Genomic DNA, 18,268 nt, shown 5'->3' with positions numbered 1-18,268 from the left:
ATTTGTAGCAGCTGATGCTACTGCAGGTAGTATTCAAGATCAAGGAAAGCCAGTGGCAAGAAAAGGCTTCTCATACTCTTTCAAATATCTTTTCCAGGAGGCTGGTTGGCAGTAGACTTAAGTTTCTGCTTTTTGGAATAAGGACGGGGTGGGACCCTGGCTTCAATTTCCCTGTGTAGGGAATGATCAAAGCAGAAATGACTGGTTGTACTAGAGAACCTTCCCAGGTGAAATGGGTAGAGGTAAGGAGTGCCACCATTCCAGAAAAGGAGATGAGCTGAACTGAAAAAGAAGCCATTCAAGGACAGGCAGTGCCCTGCCAGGCCTGATGGCAAGTGGCATTAGTAAGAAAATACTAGGGTTCCGCCACCCCCCCCCCCCAAAGAACCCGAGTATTTTCTTCCTCGGAGTCCCCTCTGGCCCAGGGATAACGTACGTGAGCCAAATAGCAGGGAACTGAGCAACCTTTCCATGGTTTATTTGGAACAGGCATTCGCGGTGGTAGGGATAGTTGTTTTTCCATAGTATGTGGACCACAACCTGTAATAGCGATATAGGATTGGATTATTCTGGTGGGGAAATGAGAAGACGGTGGGGGGAGGAAGCATGGATTTCGCAGTTCTTGGCGACTGATGGATCTGATTCCTGCATCCAAGGTACGAGCAGGCTTAAATATCCTTTGAAGGAAAACTGAACAGTATTGTTTACAGAAAGCTATATAGTGAGCAGGAATGCCCTTTTTTGTTATGACATCTGTGTACAGAGTAGTGTATCCAGCTGTGGGTAAGCAGTTACGTTGGTTCACCTGGCTTGTGGGGTGTCAACCATCCTTAAACATCTTAAACCCACTTTCTTTGGCAAAGCTATGAGACTTTGGACTGAAGTGGCTGAGGTGTGGGGACATTCCACGCCGACTGTTGTACGTGCAGTATGTAGTGTCTAGGAGAGACCTGCAACAAATAGCAGCTGTTTCTTAAACAACAGCTTTTGTGAAGGTACAAACGAGTTAGCACATAGAGCAGTATGATTGGGGTGTAAATGATGTGTGAATGTTGCCTTCAGGAACACCTCGCGAACAGTATTTGAGTGGTGAATGTGCTGAAGGTCTGCATGTTGCGTAAAAAGTAGAGATAAATTGTTTTCAGTTGCAGCTTGTTTTCTTGCTCTAAAACTTTATAAGGAATACTCTGAAATATGCCTACAGGTATATTTTAGAAATTGGGCCACGTATTTTCAATGAACCATTAGATTTTATTGACTTAAAAAATAGCAGTACAGGTACCGTATTCTTACAAGACAGGGCAATTGTGCTTTGAGGAAAAAAACATTATGGTAATTATTATTACTTGTCAAATGCATTAAAATACAGAATTTGACTTATGTCAGTGTTAATGACAATGTAACCTTGTGAAGGGCATCATTTAAAAATGAATTGCTTCTATTAAAAATATAGGTAAAGAAAGGAGAAAAGTCTTTGTAATAAACTTGGGTGGCACTGTCAAGATTCCAAAATGTGACAGATGAGTAAGGTAAAAACTCTAAGGTTGTTGTTGCCTACTACAAAACGTTTTGCAGATCCAGGATGAAATAAGCTGCTTGAATGATGAAATGTGTCTTGGCTTCTTCAGAGAGCCGTTAAGCAAATGGGGATCAAAGAAACTCCTCATATTCCTGTTTTCAAAAAAACTTCTAGTTGACTGTCTGAATTATGCTACTGGGTTTTTTTCTAAATAGGAAATATCTTGAATATGATGAATGAGGTTTGGGTAAGCTATAAAAAAGCTTTGTATTTGTCTAAATTGTATCTTTCCGTATTGTTTGCTTAGTTCCCCATTTAAAACAAAAACTCATCAGCGATCGTTTTAAATACACTTAAGCTGTAAAACCAATCTTCATATTTGTTGTAAATGCTAATGCTATAAAAATGGCGCGCTTTTATTTTGAAAAGGGTGAATGAAGCGTTCATGCTCACCAGCAGCTTTCTGGTTGTTCTTTTTGTTTTCTTTTTTATTCTACTGAAGGGAAAAATCTATTGTTTTAGTGTTGTTTTGTATCTGGATGTCATGTTTCTCTGATCACATGCTGGACTGCTAATACTTTTCTGAGACAAATTGCTGAAAACATTGACTATGTTTGAGGTTACAAGAATTCTCTATATATAGTGACAGAATTGATTTTTTTTTTTTTTGGCTCTGTTGCTAGTGGCAACTCATCCTAATCCCAAACTGTACAGTAATGTGATTTATGGTGAGTACATTTGCTTGCTGTTTAATGTTGTCTGGAAATTTTTTCTGTGTGCATTGCTAGAGGGTCATTGTTCAGGCACGAGGTAAAGATATTTCATGGTTTAAGAAAGAGTCGTTTGTCGTAGGTGGTGTGGATTAGAAGATTTTAAATGATGAATAAAATCTTAGTTCAAAAGCAGACTCAAAACTGAAATTTGGGAGAAAATTGCTTTGTCCTTTTTGATAGGTTTATGAAGAAGCTTCTGATTAATTGGAGGCTTGTGCTGATAAAAATCACAAATATCTCCTGTTTAAACCCCAGTTTGCTTGTGGGTTTGTACTATTGCACTAAGTATTTTGCATATATGTTAATATTTTTGTCTAAATCAGGTAACTTACTGAGCGTGTTCCACATACTGCATTAAAAAGCTTGTGTTACAAATGTTACCAAGATGGATGTTATGCGTGTGTTAATAAAGAACACCTAAACTTGCACCTACTGGCCTATGCCAGTTGTGATTGACCTCTGAATGTCCTGGTAAAAATGCTGACTTCATAACACATTGCATGGGGAAGTTGTAGATTTTAAGTACATCAGTTAAACTGTTGTGAGTAAGCAATATCCTCTTAAAAATAGAAATGGGCTTTTTAGGGAGGGATATTTTTTAAACAGCAGGAAATCACTCGTGTGTGAGAACTTCTGAAGTAAAGAAATTCAAAGTTAGACTGTCTGGATTTTGTGTTTCAAAGCAAGATCTCGTTTATCTGCTCTCTGTCTGTGGGCACGGAAGGCAAATTTGTTTTTTACTCCTTTGAATTGAGCGGGGTTAGAAGAACAGTAGTGCCTAGATTGCCAAAAATACAACAGTTGACAATTTTTTAAACCTGTCTGCCAATGCAGTGATGGAAAGGTAATAACAGAGGGGAGAGTCTTGAATTTGATGATGGTGTGGGTGGCAGTACCCAACCGCTAAGAGCTTAGGGTCAGTTGGAGGGTTTCTGTCTTCAGAAGATAATGGAATTTATTTGTTTTCCTCTGTTTACTAGAGACCTGTTTCGTAGTAAAATGGTTGAGAGAAATTCAGGCTTGGAAGCATGCTGCCACTCGTTTCTTGTATAGGAGGTTAAGCCTTCTCTGGTTTAGTTACCTCTGGGTCCAAATTGAATAAGCTTCTCCTGCACCCAGAAGAACGATGCTGATGAAGACCTGTAGCTATACTTTAAAGACCATAAAGCTATGCTTTATGTCAAGGATGGGGCTCGGAGATAACTGAGCAGAGGCAGATCCTGTCTAGCTCTGCTTCTCTTCTAGGTTTTTCTAATTCCTCTGGAATCAACGCATAAAAACCTCTTTTTTTCTTTTTCAGAGAGTTGCTTGAGGTGAGAGCAAGAGGATGATCTAGACACTGAAAATTTTGTGTGAAAACTAGTAAAACAACTGTAGATGAATGCCAGCAGGGAAGGCAGAAGACTGCTTTTGACACAAATATGCCATGCACATTTTTTTTTTTCCTTGACACTTTGATTCCTTGATTTAGGAGGATCTTTGTTATATAGTTTGCTATATGCTGATTTAAGTTATAAGCAGATTTTCTGCAAATTGGTTGAAATGTTTTCTGCTTTAATAACTCTGTTTACATTCAAGAGAATTTTCCTTTAGTGTAGTTTATCTTAGTTGAGAATAAGTGGGTATTTAAAGAGTAAACATGCCAAAGGACAAATTCTAGCAAAGCTGCTCGAGATGATTAGTTTTAGTGCCAGGAAGTGCGTACTTCTAATTGCAGCATCGAGACGCTGAATTGGACGCAGTTGGTGAGTTACTGCAAATCCTCTGTGTGGCAGAATAGGGGTAGAGAGATGTAGCAGGACTCCTCAGGGTGGTAACGTTCTGTAGTAGCTGAATCAACAAGGGAATACTGTGTACTTGGCTGTAAAAGGGATGGGGCGGATATTGTAGCTTTTATTTAGTTGGGGAAAACTACTGTTTGAAAATAACGGTATGTGTTATAGTAAGGAAGTTGTATCAGAGCTCTTCCCTATGTTACAGGATGTTTGAACTGTCAGTTAATATCATTCTGCAGGGACTTCTGAAACTGTATTTGGAAGAGCTGACTACTTTGAGATTAAGACTGAAGAGGAGATAGGACAAAGAATATGTATATTAAAATCAAGTTTCAAAAATCTCCACTTTGTTTTTTCTTTTATACTTGCCAGAGAACTGGACAAGTACACTGAGGTAAATAGAAAAAGTGAGGGATGACTTGCCAACGAGCTGCAAGAACAGTGCCCTACAGGGAGGACAGCTGAATTTCTTGACTCACCAAGCAAAGAGTTTCTTGAAGTTTCAAATATTTGTGCTTTAAGAGTTGTAAAGATGTCCTTCACACATCTGCTGAGATTAGGCAGACCTCGAGTTGATTCACAAGCAGGAAATGTCACTGGCTTCTCCTGGTGGGGCATAGAGCTTCATTGTGGGCAAAAGTTTAGGCTGTGGGTGACCTCGCGAGGGTGGTTTTGAGTTTGTTCTTCTGGCTTGCGTGCTTTCACAGCTGACGGGAACTTGGCCTACCCAGCAATGATCGTATTAGTATGCTCTTGTTAAAAGTCTTGGCCTGGAGGCCACATTCACACTGCGTTGGGATGCTTGTGGTATAAGAACTGCAAATTGTCCATACTTGTCGTGGGAGGAAGGCTGGTATTTGTAACTTGCTGTGAGGAGCCCTGTCCAGACTAGTGGCAGCTTGGGCTTCTGTGACCACAGATAGACTTCAGGACCTAGAGACAGGCTGTCATGAGAGCAGAATTCTGCTGCTTCATGCAGTTGGTGGGCAGAATCTCCTGGGAAGCAGACAAGAAGGGGAAATATGCCTGGATTGATGGTTTTAGCTCAGTTTTTGTAAGGAAGACTTCCAGAAAGCTGAGGAGGAAACCACCCCGTTGTGTGGGAAGATCAGGAATTTCAGCAGAAGCCCCACAAGGCTGAGCAAGGAGCTAAAGGACAGCATACAACCAGTGAAAACAGTGCGCAGTAAAGGAGGAGTACTAAAGCTTTGCTTGGCTGCTGAAGGACAATATCGGTTGGATCTACAGCTGGTCAGGGACATGAAGAGTAATAAAAGGGGTTCTATGAGAATGGTAGCAGCAAGACATTTTCAGAGGCAACAGGGGAAACAGCCTGCTCATGGCTTCTAGGGAAAAGGCTGCAGTACTCGACATTTTTATTTTTTCCCCTCAGTCTTTGGAGGCGAAATCTTTACCTAGACTTATGTGCTTAACATATCATTTGGGAAGATACTGCTCGGATATGAATGTTGATGAACATCTTTCTACAAGACCTGGGGGAAAAATTCCACATATCTATCTCCGTGCTCCATGGATCATGATCTTATGCTAATGTAGGAGACAGCAAGTTTAGCTGGACATCATACAAATAAAGCCAACCCAGAATCTAAGCAGCAAACCTGTGTTTGGACAGTGCTATTAAATGCTTAACACAGTACAGTAACTTATTCTAGAGTTTGTTTAATAGCTGGTACAAAGCCTTCAGCAGGAAGGGCAATAGTAGTAGTGCTGATATTCAAACCGGACATGGCATAGGAAGTGTATGCACTGAGGGATCCAGAGTTTTGCTCCTTGATAAAAAATGCTGGTGAATTGCTTTTTCTTTATCAGGTAAATCTGGATGGTAACAGTATGCATACAAAATAGTCATGTTTCTAGGAAGAGATCTGTTTCATTCAGATAATATAAAATCATTGAAGAAAGTTTGTTATGTTTAAAACTGAACATAAAGGCTATTATTTGCTGTGACATAGCATCTGGTGATTTTTTTTTTTTTTTTTTTCTTTCTTGGAGTGGCTGAGAAGGAAGCTGAAGTACTTGGTGGGAGTGGAGAGTACAGTCTTGAAAGAAATGGAAGTGACTTTCTGCTTGCTTACAACTTCTTGTTTTCTTCAGTTGCCTTTTTGCAAGAGCAAAGGCATGATGTCTCGTCTTAGAGAGGCAACATTGGTTTGACTGACATACAGGGATGTTTAAATTGAATCTGACTAGCCAGAAAGCAATTCGAGGCAGTGTCCTCCCTGGTGAAGTATCTTTTGTTGCTGGTGACTTCCAGGTGGTCTGATGGTGGAAAGAGTGGTAATAAAAGAGTTAATTCTTTTACGTGTTCTGATTAAGGTGAAACTACCTTGGCTAGGGTGCTGAAAGAGGAACTTGATGCCTTTTTGCCTAAAGAGCCTTTGAACTGCTTCCTTGTGGGGATCCCTGTACCTCTGCCCTTTTCTGGGTGGATTCAGGGAGGAAATGTCCCATTAGCCTGCTTGGATAAGAAAAACTTTCCACTGTGTAATAGAGAATACTTAAAACAATTTGTTTGTACTTTCCCAAGACAGTTGAGCATGGCTGCCTAGATGGATGCAGATGTATAAGCTCCTTTGCCCTGCTCTCAGAGCTGGCAGATCTGTTAGACATGGAGCATCCAGATCAGAGCCGTTGGAGGTTCAGCCAGCTTGGACCACGACCAGAGGAACCGTCAGATTTGTAGCAGGCGTACGGGCCTGCCTGTGTCACTTGAGACATGCACCGTGCCTTTCTTGCTCCCAGCCTTGCTGCTTTCCAAGTCACTTGGTTTGTTTTTTGTGGTGTATTTATGACTGTCTGTAAAAATAGAAGTTAAATTTGTGTTAGATTTAAAAGATTTTAAAAGATACTTCATTTGCGATGCTAGAACAGTAGCAATAGTGAATGGACGTGTTGGCACAAACTTAGTTTGAAAAAGCAGACTGTTTGTTGTGATAAAACCATTGTTGTAGAATTAAGTTTGCATGCTTTGTCCTAGGTGAATTTTTTGATGTGTAAGTAAAATATCGTTAGTGTTGTTCAATGATCAACGTAGGCATAGTGGGCAAGTAGAATTTGTGCCAGGAAACATGTTACAGCTAGAAAAAATTAAATTAAAGTGCACGTGGTCACTTAATGCTACTTTCTCAAACTTTTGTAGGCAGTCGTGTTGAATACATTTCTTTTTTTGGTGTTCATTGCTGGATCAGTCTTTTTTGTCATCTTCATATATGTTACAAATAAAAGGAGCAGCCTAAAACAGAACAAAGAACCGGTGCTGTATGGGTTTTCAAGTTACACTTTCTTTATTTGAAAAGCAGGCAGGCTGATGGCTTTGCAGCTGCATAACTATTAGGGCTGGCTCAAGGGACAGGGAAATACTGTTGAGGAGAGGAAAGAGGACTGCACTACCATTTTGACTGGTACCACAAAGCCTTATCCAAAAATTAATGCTGGTATAATTTCAGTCATTTAAGAGTTCAGAATTCACTCTGTAAGGCCACTTAACCTGCTTCCACTGGACATGTAACTTTGAAGGTGCAACAGCCGTGAACCTGCTTCAGCTTACCTTTAGCTGGGTGGTAAGGGAAAGAAGGGTCATTATCTTCTGACACTTTTTCTCTGCTAGCGCTGTGTTTGAACTTCACATAAACCTGAAGAAGCTTAGGGAGCTTTCCAGTTGTCTGTCAGATACTTGTTGTGTCGCATTACAAAAGTGACCATGATTTTTTTAGATGCTGTAGGCAGTGAAACGGTTCTGGTACTGTATTCCAGGCAAGGCTGCTGCATTGCCTTAACACGATAGCGTTTTCTATGTTCAGAGGAGTTTTGCTTGGAAAAGGGAAAGCCAGTCTTTTGTGTAATTATGTGAACCCCCCCAACCTACAAAAGTCTCTGAATTTGAAGCCGTGGGTACTTTGTGATGAAAATTGCTTCTGATCGTTCTGCCTCCGTTGTATGTAGTGTTTTAAATTGCCTCTTTGAAGTGGTGCGTTGCTCACTCTTTTCTTTGAAGAACCACACGTGTGCTTACCTGGTGGAAAGGAGCTAACAGGAGACCCCTTCTTATTAGAAGTATGTTTCTAATTTTAATAACCTGGGTTGTTGCGCTCCGGCTGCTGTTACGGCTTCTGAAGTCTGTATGTAGATAACTTTAGAAATCAGTGCTTTTCTGTAAAATAATTTATCCTTCAGATGCTCAGAATTTTATGCATATCATTTAAAATGCTTTGATAGTGGTAATTCTGTTTAGTGTAAACAGAAAAACACGAAGAGGAGGCTATTGCATGCAGCATTTGAGAGTCTCATAGTGATGAATAATTTCTGTAGATTAATTATTGCTCCGGGTATGTTGTCTTTGTCTCTGCTGGACATGGAAAGGGAATATTAATGCAGTCTGTCCCTGCATATATGGGTGTTCCTGAAGTACCTAATTAGGCATGCAGCTGCTAGTGTGCTATGTTGTCTCAGCATTTATTGCCAACCGCTGGCCTAAACTGAGCTACAGTGATGATTTATGTTAGCTGAAGTACTTTTGAATTCCGTTGTGCCTTTGTTAGTGACACACCTGTCCTTAAATTAAAAAAACAGGTAAAAGCACTTGTTCAGTTGTATGGTATTGATTCATTATGGTGCATTTTTCATGTTACTGGGGAAAGAGGGATAAGGCATCCAGATAAAGCGGTGAATTAAACCTCCAAACAAGAACATCAGCATTCCTAAAGAAATCCTATTTTCCTACAAGAGGGGAAAATGTTTTGGCCCCCTCCCTCCTTCCCCCCAGGTATTTCAGGATTGCTCCCCTTTTGATTTTGCAGTGGCAGCTGGAATTAAAAAGAATGTTTTAATTCAGCTATGACCATATCAAATGTAACTATCCGTCTATTAAACATTAGCTGTTTTACCTTTGAAGTGTTAAGATGTTTCTTCTGGTATGCTGTGCCTTTTGCTTACGCACGCACATGCTTCCACTGTGGTTTCCCTTAGCATTGGCAAGACAGTGCAGCAGAGTTCGCTACTTGACATAGCAGTTGGTGCAGCAGTTTTCAGGCCGTTTCTTCAGCAGTGATCTTCTGGGCACTGCTGTTGGCTTGCTGCTGCTGGCTGTAGCAGACAGCTTCTCTTGGCTGTTTTCCTGACAGGGGAGTACTTAAACCTTTTGTCTTCAACAGACTGACCAGGGAGCAACTCTTCCAACAGATGTTTGGAGCGTGGCTCTATAGCTGCTAGCCTGGAGTACAGCTAACAGGTAGCAGATAGCACAGCAGAGCATAAGGTGGGCCAAAGAATCTGCTCAAGGTGTGGAATTGCTTGAAACTGAGCAATGACGGTGTTGAGAACATCAATGGGAGCAACTACTCCAGGCACAACAGAGGTCTCAACCCAGACGGAGGATGCTACTGTCCAGGTCTTGGGCTGCAAGGTGTGCATGGTGCCTCTCCCTGGGGCTGGGCTCAACAGTCGTCACCCCTGTGGGAGATGTGCTCTGATAAAGCACTGAGTTGTCACCAAGTAAAGGAGCTGTGGAAGGAAGTGAACAGACTGTGTACCATTAGAGGCAGGTGACGGTCACTGGAGACTCCCTCCTGCAGGAAACAGAAGCATCCATGTGCTGAGCTGACTTGGTATCTTGGGAGGTTTGTTGTTTGCTGGGGGTTAGATCCAGGATGCTGCAGAACAACTACAAAGGCTCATTCAACGTGGGGACTGTTAGCCCATGTGGGCACTTAGGATGCTACCAGAGGTGACCTTGAATGTGTAAAGAATGATGGCAGAACTCTGGGGATGAGTCTGAAGGGCAGGGGGGCCTTGGATGTGTCCTTAGTCCTTCCTGTGAAGCTGAAGGGCTTGGGCAGGAGTGGACACATCCGGCAGGTCAGCACCTGGCTGCGCAGCTGATGTTGCAGACAGGGCTTTGGATCTTATAAACGTGAAAGCCTCGTTGAAACAAGGACTGCTGAGGAGGGATGGGATCCATCTGATAAGGTGGGGCACAAGCGCCTTTGCCAACAGCTAGACCTAATGAGGAAGGCTGTAAACTAGGTCTGCTAAGGGAGAGTTACCATAACCTGAAGCAAAGGCATGGGATCTAATGAAGAAGTGTCTGGGGGACAGTGTCCTGGAAGAGGCTTTCCCCGGTATGACTGGGGATCTGTTGCAGGTGCCTGTACATGAGCCTGTGCAGCTGGGAAACAAACAGGAGGAATTGGAAATACGTGTGCAGTTGCAGAGCTGTGAGCTTATTGGGACTACAGAAATGTGGTGAGGTAATTCACACACTCTCATCTTTGAAAGGTTATGGCAATCGGGAGAGGTTCCTGATGACTGGAAGAAGGCAAATGCCATACCCATTTTCAAAAATGGCTAAAAGGAGGATCTGGGGAACAGCAAGCTGGTCAGCTTTACCTTAGTTCCTGGGAAGATTATGGAGCAAAACCTCCTAGAAGCCATTTCCAAGGCTTCTTTTCCAAGAAGCCATTTCTTGAAGGGGCAAGAAGGTGATTGGGAGCAGCCAGCGTGGACTTACCAAGGGCAAATTGTGCCTGATTGCCTTCTGGGATAACTGGCTATGTGGGCAAAGTGACAGCAGTGTATGTTGTACGTGTTGACTTTAGTAGGGCCTTTGACACAGCCTCCCGTAGTACCTTTATAGCCACATTGGGGACATATGGGCTGATAAGTGGCCAATAAAGTGGGTGGAAAATTGGCTGGACTTCCCAGCTCTGAGTGGTGCAGAGCAGTACAAAGTCCAGCTGGGTGTCCCTCAGAGGTCCATACTAGATCAATATTGTTTAATGACTTCAGTGACAACCTGGATGATAGGATGAAACATGCTCTCAGCAAGTTGATCAAGGGTATCAAATTGGGAGAGCATGGTTGATAGCTAGGCAGGGCTGTGTTCAGAATGACCTTGGCACATGGGAGAAATGGGCTGCCAGGAACCTCATGAAGGTCAACAAAGGCAAATGCCAAGTCCTGCCCCTGGGACACGCCGGCCTTGAGCAACAGGCCCGGCTGGGGCGGCCGGCTGGAAATTTCAATGCCATCTTGTACATAAATATTTCAAGTGTGTGTAGTTCACCATCAGGGTTCCTCCCCTGTTGCTCATCTATTAGGATCTGTTTCCATTGCTTAGAATAAATACATCTCATCACTGTAAAAGGCATTCTGGATCTGTGTGTCAGTTAAGGGAGGCAGGGAATTGATATCAAACACTGTATTTTAACTTGCCGCGTGCGGGTTTTTTTTCTTCAAAGGTAGATTGGGAGGTTTTTTTCCTGCTAAGAGACTGTGTTCATGCATGTATTCACTGTTAGATAGGTGGTTTTTGGATTGTTCAATAGTGATTTTGGTTTGTCTCTTCTGTGAATGGGGCAAAAAGAATGAACAAAGCCAGCAGTGTATTTCTACTTTAATACATAATAGTGGCTTTTGAGTTTTCTGGGGTTGCCCCCCCTTTTTTTCCTTGCATTGTTTTTTTAATGAGAGCTGTCTATTTTAATATTACTAGGAAAGTTTTGGAGTTAGTGTATCCTTTCATCTTAAAAAAAAAAAAAAAAAAAAAAAAAAGAAAACCAATGTAGTACTAGTTTGGACATCATTGCACCCTGAGCATGTGGGCTACCAGTGCACATTGTAAGCAGAAGTTGTAAAGTCGTCATTTTCTGCTGGCATGTGTTCTAGATGTCATGAATTATTCTTGATCTACTTTTTGGGAAGCTGGAAATTTTGGGGTATTTCATAATTCACTGATTCACCTCCTTGAGTGTTGGGGGATTGAGTCAGTTTAAAATCAGTTGCAGTGTGCTCCACAATTCCTCAGTAGATTTACTTCAAGAAGTTTTGATGGGGTGAATTAATTTCTAAACTGAATTTTGAAATTGCCTTAATACCCCATAAAATTGAAACAATGGAAAATCTTTTATTCCTCCACCCTTTTTTTTTTTTCCCCCATTCCTTTTCTCATTGTATTGGGGCTTTACAGATCTACTCTATTGATCAGCATCATTTAATGTGGGTTTCACTTTCTGTCGACTTGGGGAGAGCCACAGTTGGTAAAGCAAAGAAAAAACGATACAGACTATTGTTCTGATTCTGTTAGGGATACAGTAGCCTGTATTAAAAGGATTAAAAAAAGGTTTTGGAGAATTACCGTCACCATGCGGTGTGTGCATGTGCAATTTTTTTCCCCCTGCCTTTCATCATCTTTCAGTTAAATGGTACTGAAAGTGTCAATTCTGTTGCTCTGTGTTCTGCTGATCTGGGAAATCCAGTCTCTGTAGAGCTGAGCATGTTTTTTTTCTCATTGCCGCTCCTTGCTTTTGTTAGTGTAGCGGTTGGGGACTTTCTTTGGTCAAGGTCAGTTAAAACAGGTGCATTTCTTTAGTCTTAACATTTTCAGACATTTTGGTTATGATACTAATTTGTACGTTTTCTGGTGCTTTGCATAGCTGTATACATTGTAAGGATTTTTTTCTTTTTCATTGAAATTTCTAAACAATTTATCTGGGTGTTCATAGCCAAAAAATTGCATTAACACAAACTGCTAGTGCTAGGTGAGTTGTACCAACTTGCCAGTTAATACATCTGGGTTTTGACCATTATCGTGATCTTGCACAGGGACTCGTTCCAAATGTGATTCAGGCCCCTGCTCACTGTTGAATTTCTCAGCCTTTAAATGGAAATACATTCACCTATGCAAATTTAGCCCCTTCTTTTATTCAGGAGATCTGTACGTGAGGTGTCTGTTTACATTTTTGCATAGCTCTTTAGATGTAGTTAAATTAGCTTTTTATTATAGAGAGTAATTAGCTTTCTGATTTTCGGGGTGTCACTGTGTTTAACTGTTTTTACTGTGTAAGCTGTGACTTTCATCCTTAGATTTGTATGACTGGGTAATCTTGGCAAATGTAACATTGTTTTATATAACACTAATGTATATTTTAATGTTAATATACTGATTTTTCATGGAAGTGGGAGCTTTAGACATTTCCAGCCCAAGTGGCCATCCATGTACCAGGGTGAGCCTGTCTGTTTCTCCTGGTGACTGACAGCGCTATAGGAAAACTTCCTGAAGTATCATTCTCCACCACCCTGACTTCTTAGTTCACAGTTATGCTTATTTACAATGAAAAGTTAAAAATATACCTGAATATTTCATAACATCTGTTTACCTTAAATTGATATGAGTAATTTAAATACCTGACAGTTGCTGGAATTCGTGTTTGGGAATTCGCCATGACAATGAGAGCTCGGCACTAGTAAAAGTAGCATTGGCAAAGTGAAGATGACAGTAAGTGTAGTTTTCTTTCCTCTTCTCCCTTACAGTTCCACGGTTTCACAGAGCCCAAGGGAAAGTTAGATCACATAATCTTAATTTCTTTAATACAACAGATCATTACATTTCATCCAGATATTTTTCATCACATAAAGTCATGTGAATTAAGACCAAAGAATTTCCTTCCTCAGAAAGCAAAGCGACCAGCTCAGCCTCGTGGTGCACCTTGGAGTGTGTTATCCCGGGTCAGAAGCCTGGTGAGGAATGTCAGAAGATGATGTAGGTGGGCAAAGTCCTGCTACGCAGCAGAAAAATCTCCACCCTCCTCCTCTTCAGATATTCTTTGTAGTTTTTAGTCTGAAAGAGAAGTCCTTTCCAACCCCACATTTAGTCCTTATTGTCCTAATAGGAACGAGTTCTCTAACCCCACTGCTCTCTTTTCAGCCAGACTTGGCCAATTACTGCCATTTCAAAGGAGGACAACCCTTCTCTGCAGAGCTTCTCTAGCTGTTTGTGCTTCGGGAAGAATATTCTTTCATAATCCCTCCAGGATTAGGTTCGTTCTAGTCATACGGAGCTGTAAACCACGGAAGGGGCTGTAGGCAGCAGCATGTGAGGAAATGCTGTGGGTGGCTGGCGTCGCCTCTCGGTGTTAAATCATGTATGTTGAAACCATTGAAATAACTTTCCTGAGTGTGACTTTTCCTTCAGGCTTGCAGCAGTCTTCCCCAGCAGCAGGCTCTTTTAAAGACAGGCGCCTGGTCACACTCCGGATGTGTAATAAAATAATGTTTCTTTGAAATGGCGGCTTCTTGTCCTGATGGTGAGCGTAAACATTTTTTATTGGTGGTCTTTTTTTGGAGACTACGTCAGGATTTTCCTGCAGTGTGAGGATTGTGGCAAGTATCATATGTAAATGAAAAATGGTCTTAGCATGATTATATACACCACATATTGTTGAATTTCTTTGTATTTATTCTTTGTCACCCTCTTCTTAAACTGTCAAAGACTTTAAACACTTTTGAATGATTTTTAGTGGGGCAAGGGGAATAAGCATATCACATGAATTACTGTTTGCAGGATAGAGATCATATTTAGGAATTACTCTCCAGAAACAAAAACTAAGACATATTGGGGGGCGTGCAATTCTGGTGTTTATTGCACTTAATTAATGGTTAATTTGAGAAAAAGATGTAATAGCAGATATATTAATATATCCTAGTTTAAAGAAACCCTAAATGATGTTCCTGCTTTCTTGCAGACACCCCCCCCCCCCCCCCCCAATTCATTTCTTAAAAACTTTTCAGTAGCAGTGAGAGAACATTTTGTTAGCTTGCGGAACCAAACATTTCCTTATATGAATGAACTTGAAATTCCATCTTGAATGACAAAAAGGTCAAGAATATCCCAGTTTTGCACATAAAATTAAGATGTACACATGAAAGTTTTCAGGTTTCCCAAGTTAAGAAACTATGATGCATTTATTAGTCAGACTTTTTTTTTTTTTCCCCTGCTCAAAATAATTTTCTCCTGGGAAATTTGTCTACTTCAGTTTCATATTTTGTCATGTTTTGTAATATATTTATGGTTGTCATAAAAGGATTCCTGTATAAATGGTCCCGAGGTTAAAAACAGCTTTGTGTTTGACTAATCGAGGGAAATGCAGTCACAAAGCAGCAGAGAACACCAGCTTCAAGGAATGCAGACGGCTGATCCTGCCGGTCTTGCAGTACTTACCATTTTCTTCATTCACCAAAACATAGATCAAACACAAGTTGAAGTATTGTATAAATTGAATTACGTGCTGTCTTGCCAACTTTTTTTGTAAAACCCCATTTAAAATACTGAACAAAATCTAAACCTACTCCATAAATTAGAAACATTTTAGAGTTGCTTCTGTACAATACATTTTCTTCATGCTGGAGCTTGCAGTCGTTCCAAGTCCAAGACTTCTGTCGGTTTTGCGAGTAAATTTGATTTGCATGGTATTTTGTAATTCCGCACTAGGGCCAGTTGAATGCTTTTGTTTTCCTTCTCTAGTGTAAACCTTTTAATGTAGAAGGTTTTTAGGGGATATCTTGGGCTTCCAGCTTGTCACAATTATTGTTACGCAATTTGTTGAAGTGGAATTTGTTTTGTATGGGGGGAAAAAAAAAACTCATGGTGAAATATACAGCTCATATCCAGGTTTTGTGTAAAGTGAGTATCCTTAACATTTAGCTCTGATTATTTGTTTTCAAATAAGATTAGCTGAGAATTGGAAAATAACTGCTTTTGCCTAAAGTCTTCCCAGATTTACGTTTCAAAGACAGCTGCTTGTTCTCTTTTACCTTTTCAATATTGATAACACATTTCAGTTATTCCTAGTAGTTATTTCTGCAGTTATTTATACTTAGACTGAAAGAAAGATAAGCTCTTATAGAAGGATAGTTTGTTTTTTAGATATTTGCTAAACTGACTGGGATATTGGACTTTGGAACAGGAGAGCCTAAAAGAAATCGTTTTGGAATATTAGATGAAATACCTTGAATGCTTTACAAAGTACATTCATTTACAAGCAACTCAGACAACTTTACCTGTTCATATAGGGGAGTTCCGTATGGCACAGTTGTGCAGCCCTGGGTACCCACCTGAGCTACACAGGGGGGATTTAGGAAGATGGGATGTAATTATTTGGGTTGGAATATGGCCAGCTTTTTGGGCTATCGTTAATCTGGAAAGAATTTTAAGCAATCACAACGTGTTTAGACTTTTGTTTTGCACCCCGTTGGGGCGACTGAGCCTGGAACACCCTATCAGCATGTGGATGGTCTTCATGGGTGAAATGGAGTAGACAGGAGTAGAAAGAGCCTGTTCAGAGCTCCTTTTGTTTGTGTTTATTGAGTTAACCTTATTATAGGATGTTCCTGAGGATTTTTTATTAACGTGTCACCATAATTATTGTGTAACTAATTTAAATAGAATTAGATTTTCTTTTGCTGATGGCATAGCCTCAAGCTTAGTAGGTTATAGTATAGCTTGAAGAAAATTACTCTGCTTTGGCTGTTCAAGGGATAAAGAGGGAATAGCTTAAGCTATTGAAGAAAGAGCCTTGACATATCTAGGTATTTGAACCTTCTTCCTGTTATAACGGTGATAGTGTTGAAACCCTCTATTTCAAAATACGTGGAGATGGTACATCTTGAGCCCCTACGTGAGAGTGCAGCACTGATGTTAATGTGGAATGACATTCCACACCAATGACTGGCACCGTTTGAGTTAAGTGGGTTTAATGTGGTAGAGCTACATTAATGGGTAAATCAGGATGTTGCTGTGGGACTGCATGGGTTTAAAGAGAGGCTGTTAGTCTTGTGACTACAACTGTGAATCTGGTGTGTTCACTTGCTGTTGAGGAAACAGGACTTTCTTTTTTCTTTTTTTAAAGAAAAAAATAAGTAAGTCTGTCTAGATGCATAAAGCCAAATTCTGTTCTGTGCTACCAAGTTCTTCCCTAGGCTATACCGGTGGAAAGCTGATGAGCCTTTAATGAAGTAAACGGTATTTACACCGGTAGTCCTGGGAACAGAATTTATCCAATAAAACTTGGAAATTTGAACACCGCATATGTGAAGTCCACATGCGCTCGTTGCTAGGCTACTGATATACAGTTGTCAAACTATTTCGCTTTTTTGTTGCTCACTTAACTATAAAGACTGTCTAGCAGAAAATCCTTTTAAGCAAAATATTGAATTTATAATGTTTTGCTGTATATATTAATGGATTTTTTGTTTTTTCTCTTTCAGAGCGTTCAGTCAGAAAAGAGCTGCAATAGAGAAAGAATATGCACAGGTAGGCTCTGGAATAATTTTAATGTCTATGGCATTGTTCTCTTCAGGTAATTTATTCATTAGCAGATTTTCCAGTGTATGTTTTTTTTGTTTATCCTCTCCGTAATTTGCTTAGTATGAAAGTATCCGGTGGAAATTCTGAACGAGAAAGTTTGGCCTATGCAGGACTTAGGCCCATTCTGTGTTTTCATGGACATTTTGGCCTGAGGAAGTTCTTGGGTACAGAAGACATTTTTAACATTTTTTTCAAATTGTTATAAAGTCAATCAACTCTTTGAGGTTTTCTCAGTGAAACTTGAGTAAAAAGTAAAATCAGGTCAGTTAGAGGAGAGGAAACGTGTTCTGGCATACTCAGTCCAAAATAAATTTACATTCACATTCTTTAGTAAGAGCAGCTTCCCATTCATCTGAAATAAAAGCAGCCAGATTTGGCCTCATGCTTGTGATAGGGAGTGGAAAGAATTTTGATTTGTTTGTGAGAAAGGAGGGAGGATTTTTTTTTTTTTTTTTTTTTTTTTTTTTTGTCCCTTGTTCCAAAATTAGAAAGCATCTAATAAGGGGCAGCTGCCTGCTTAATTTACAGTAAAGGCTCTTGGAGCTTAAGTCCAAGTACAACAGATTTAAAATAAATTAATGTATTTTTAAATAGATTAAAGTTAGAATAAAATACAAGTGAGGGAGCTTGTGGAGCTCAATATACAATAAGTACAACTGGAGATGTGCCTGACGTTGCAATTGTTGACAGTGGGGCAGGGACAGAAGTGAAATGTGAAAACACAAGCTGTCGCTAGGATGTTTCCAAATGTAGTTTGTAGGCTGTTGTGTTAAGCATCCTTTCAGTCATCGGTGCTGCATCGCCCACAAGTATGTACAGAACAAACGTATTCTGCGGGCCAGACTTTACTGTCAGTTTACGAAGGAGGATTTCTGTATACTTTGGAACTGCCATGTACACATTTTCTAGTCTTAGATTTTCTGCCTGTGGGCTCAGCCCAAAACTTAGCTCAAAACGCTTAGTAAAGCGAATGAAATTTGTACTGAATTTAATCCAAAGGCTCACAGTGGTGCTGTAAGGGTCTGCTGTGACTGGTGCTCCA

The 18,268-nt window shown here is 40.5% G+C and overlaps 1 protein-coding gene across 1 annotated transcript in view; it reads left to right on the top strand.

The window, feature by feature from the left end:
- The window catches only part of FCHSD2 (FCH and double SH3 domains 2), a 164,728-nt gene that overhangs the window by 17,033 nt on the left and 129,427 nt on the right, over positions 1-18,268 (top strand). The window contains exon 3 of the mRNA XM_075491298.1: positions 17,127-17,172. Coding sequence (XP_075347413.1) covers positions 17,127-17,172 — 46 coding nt within the window. The remainder of the gene's footprint in view (positions 1-17,126; positions 17,173-18,268) is intronic.

Source organism: Mycteria americana, chromosome 1 (genome assembly GCF_035582795.1).
Source record: "Mycteria americana isolate JAX WOST 10 ecotype Jacksonville Zoo and Gardens chromosome 1, USCA_MyAme_1.0, whole genome shotgun sequence".
Classification (NCBI taxonomy): Eukaryota; Metazoa; Chordata; class Aves; order Ciconiiformes; family Ciconiidae; genus Mycteria; species Mycteria americana.
The sequence above is the reverse complement of the archived record's forward strand: the minus strand, read 5'-3'. Positions and strand labels throughout refer to the sequence as shown.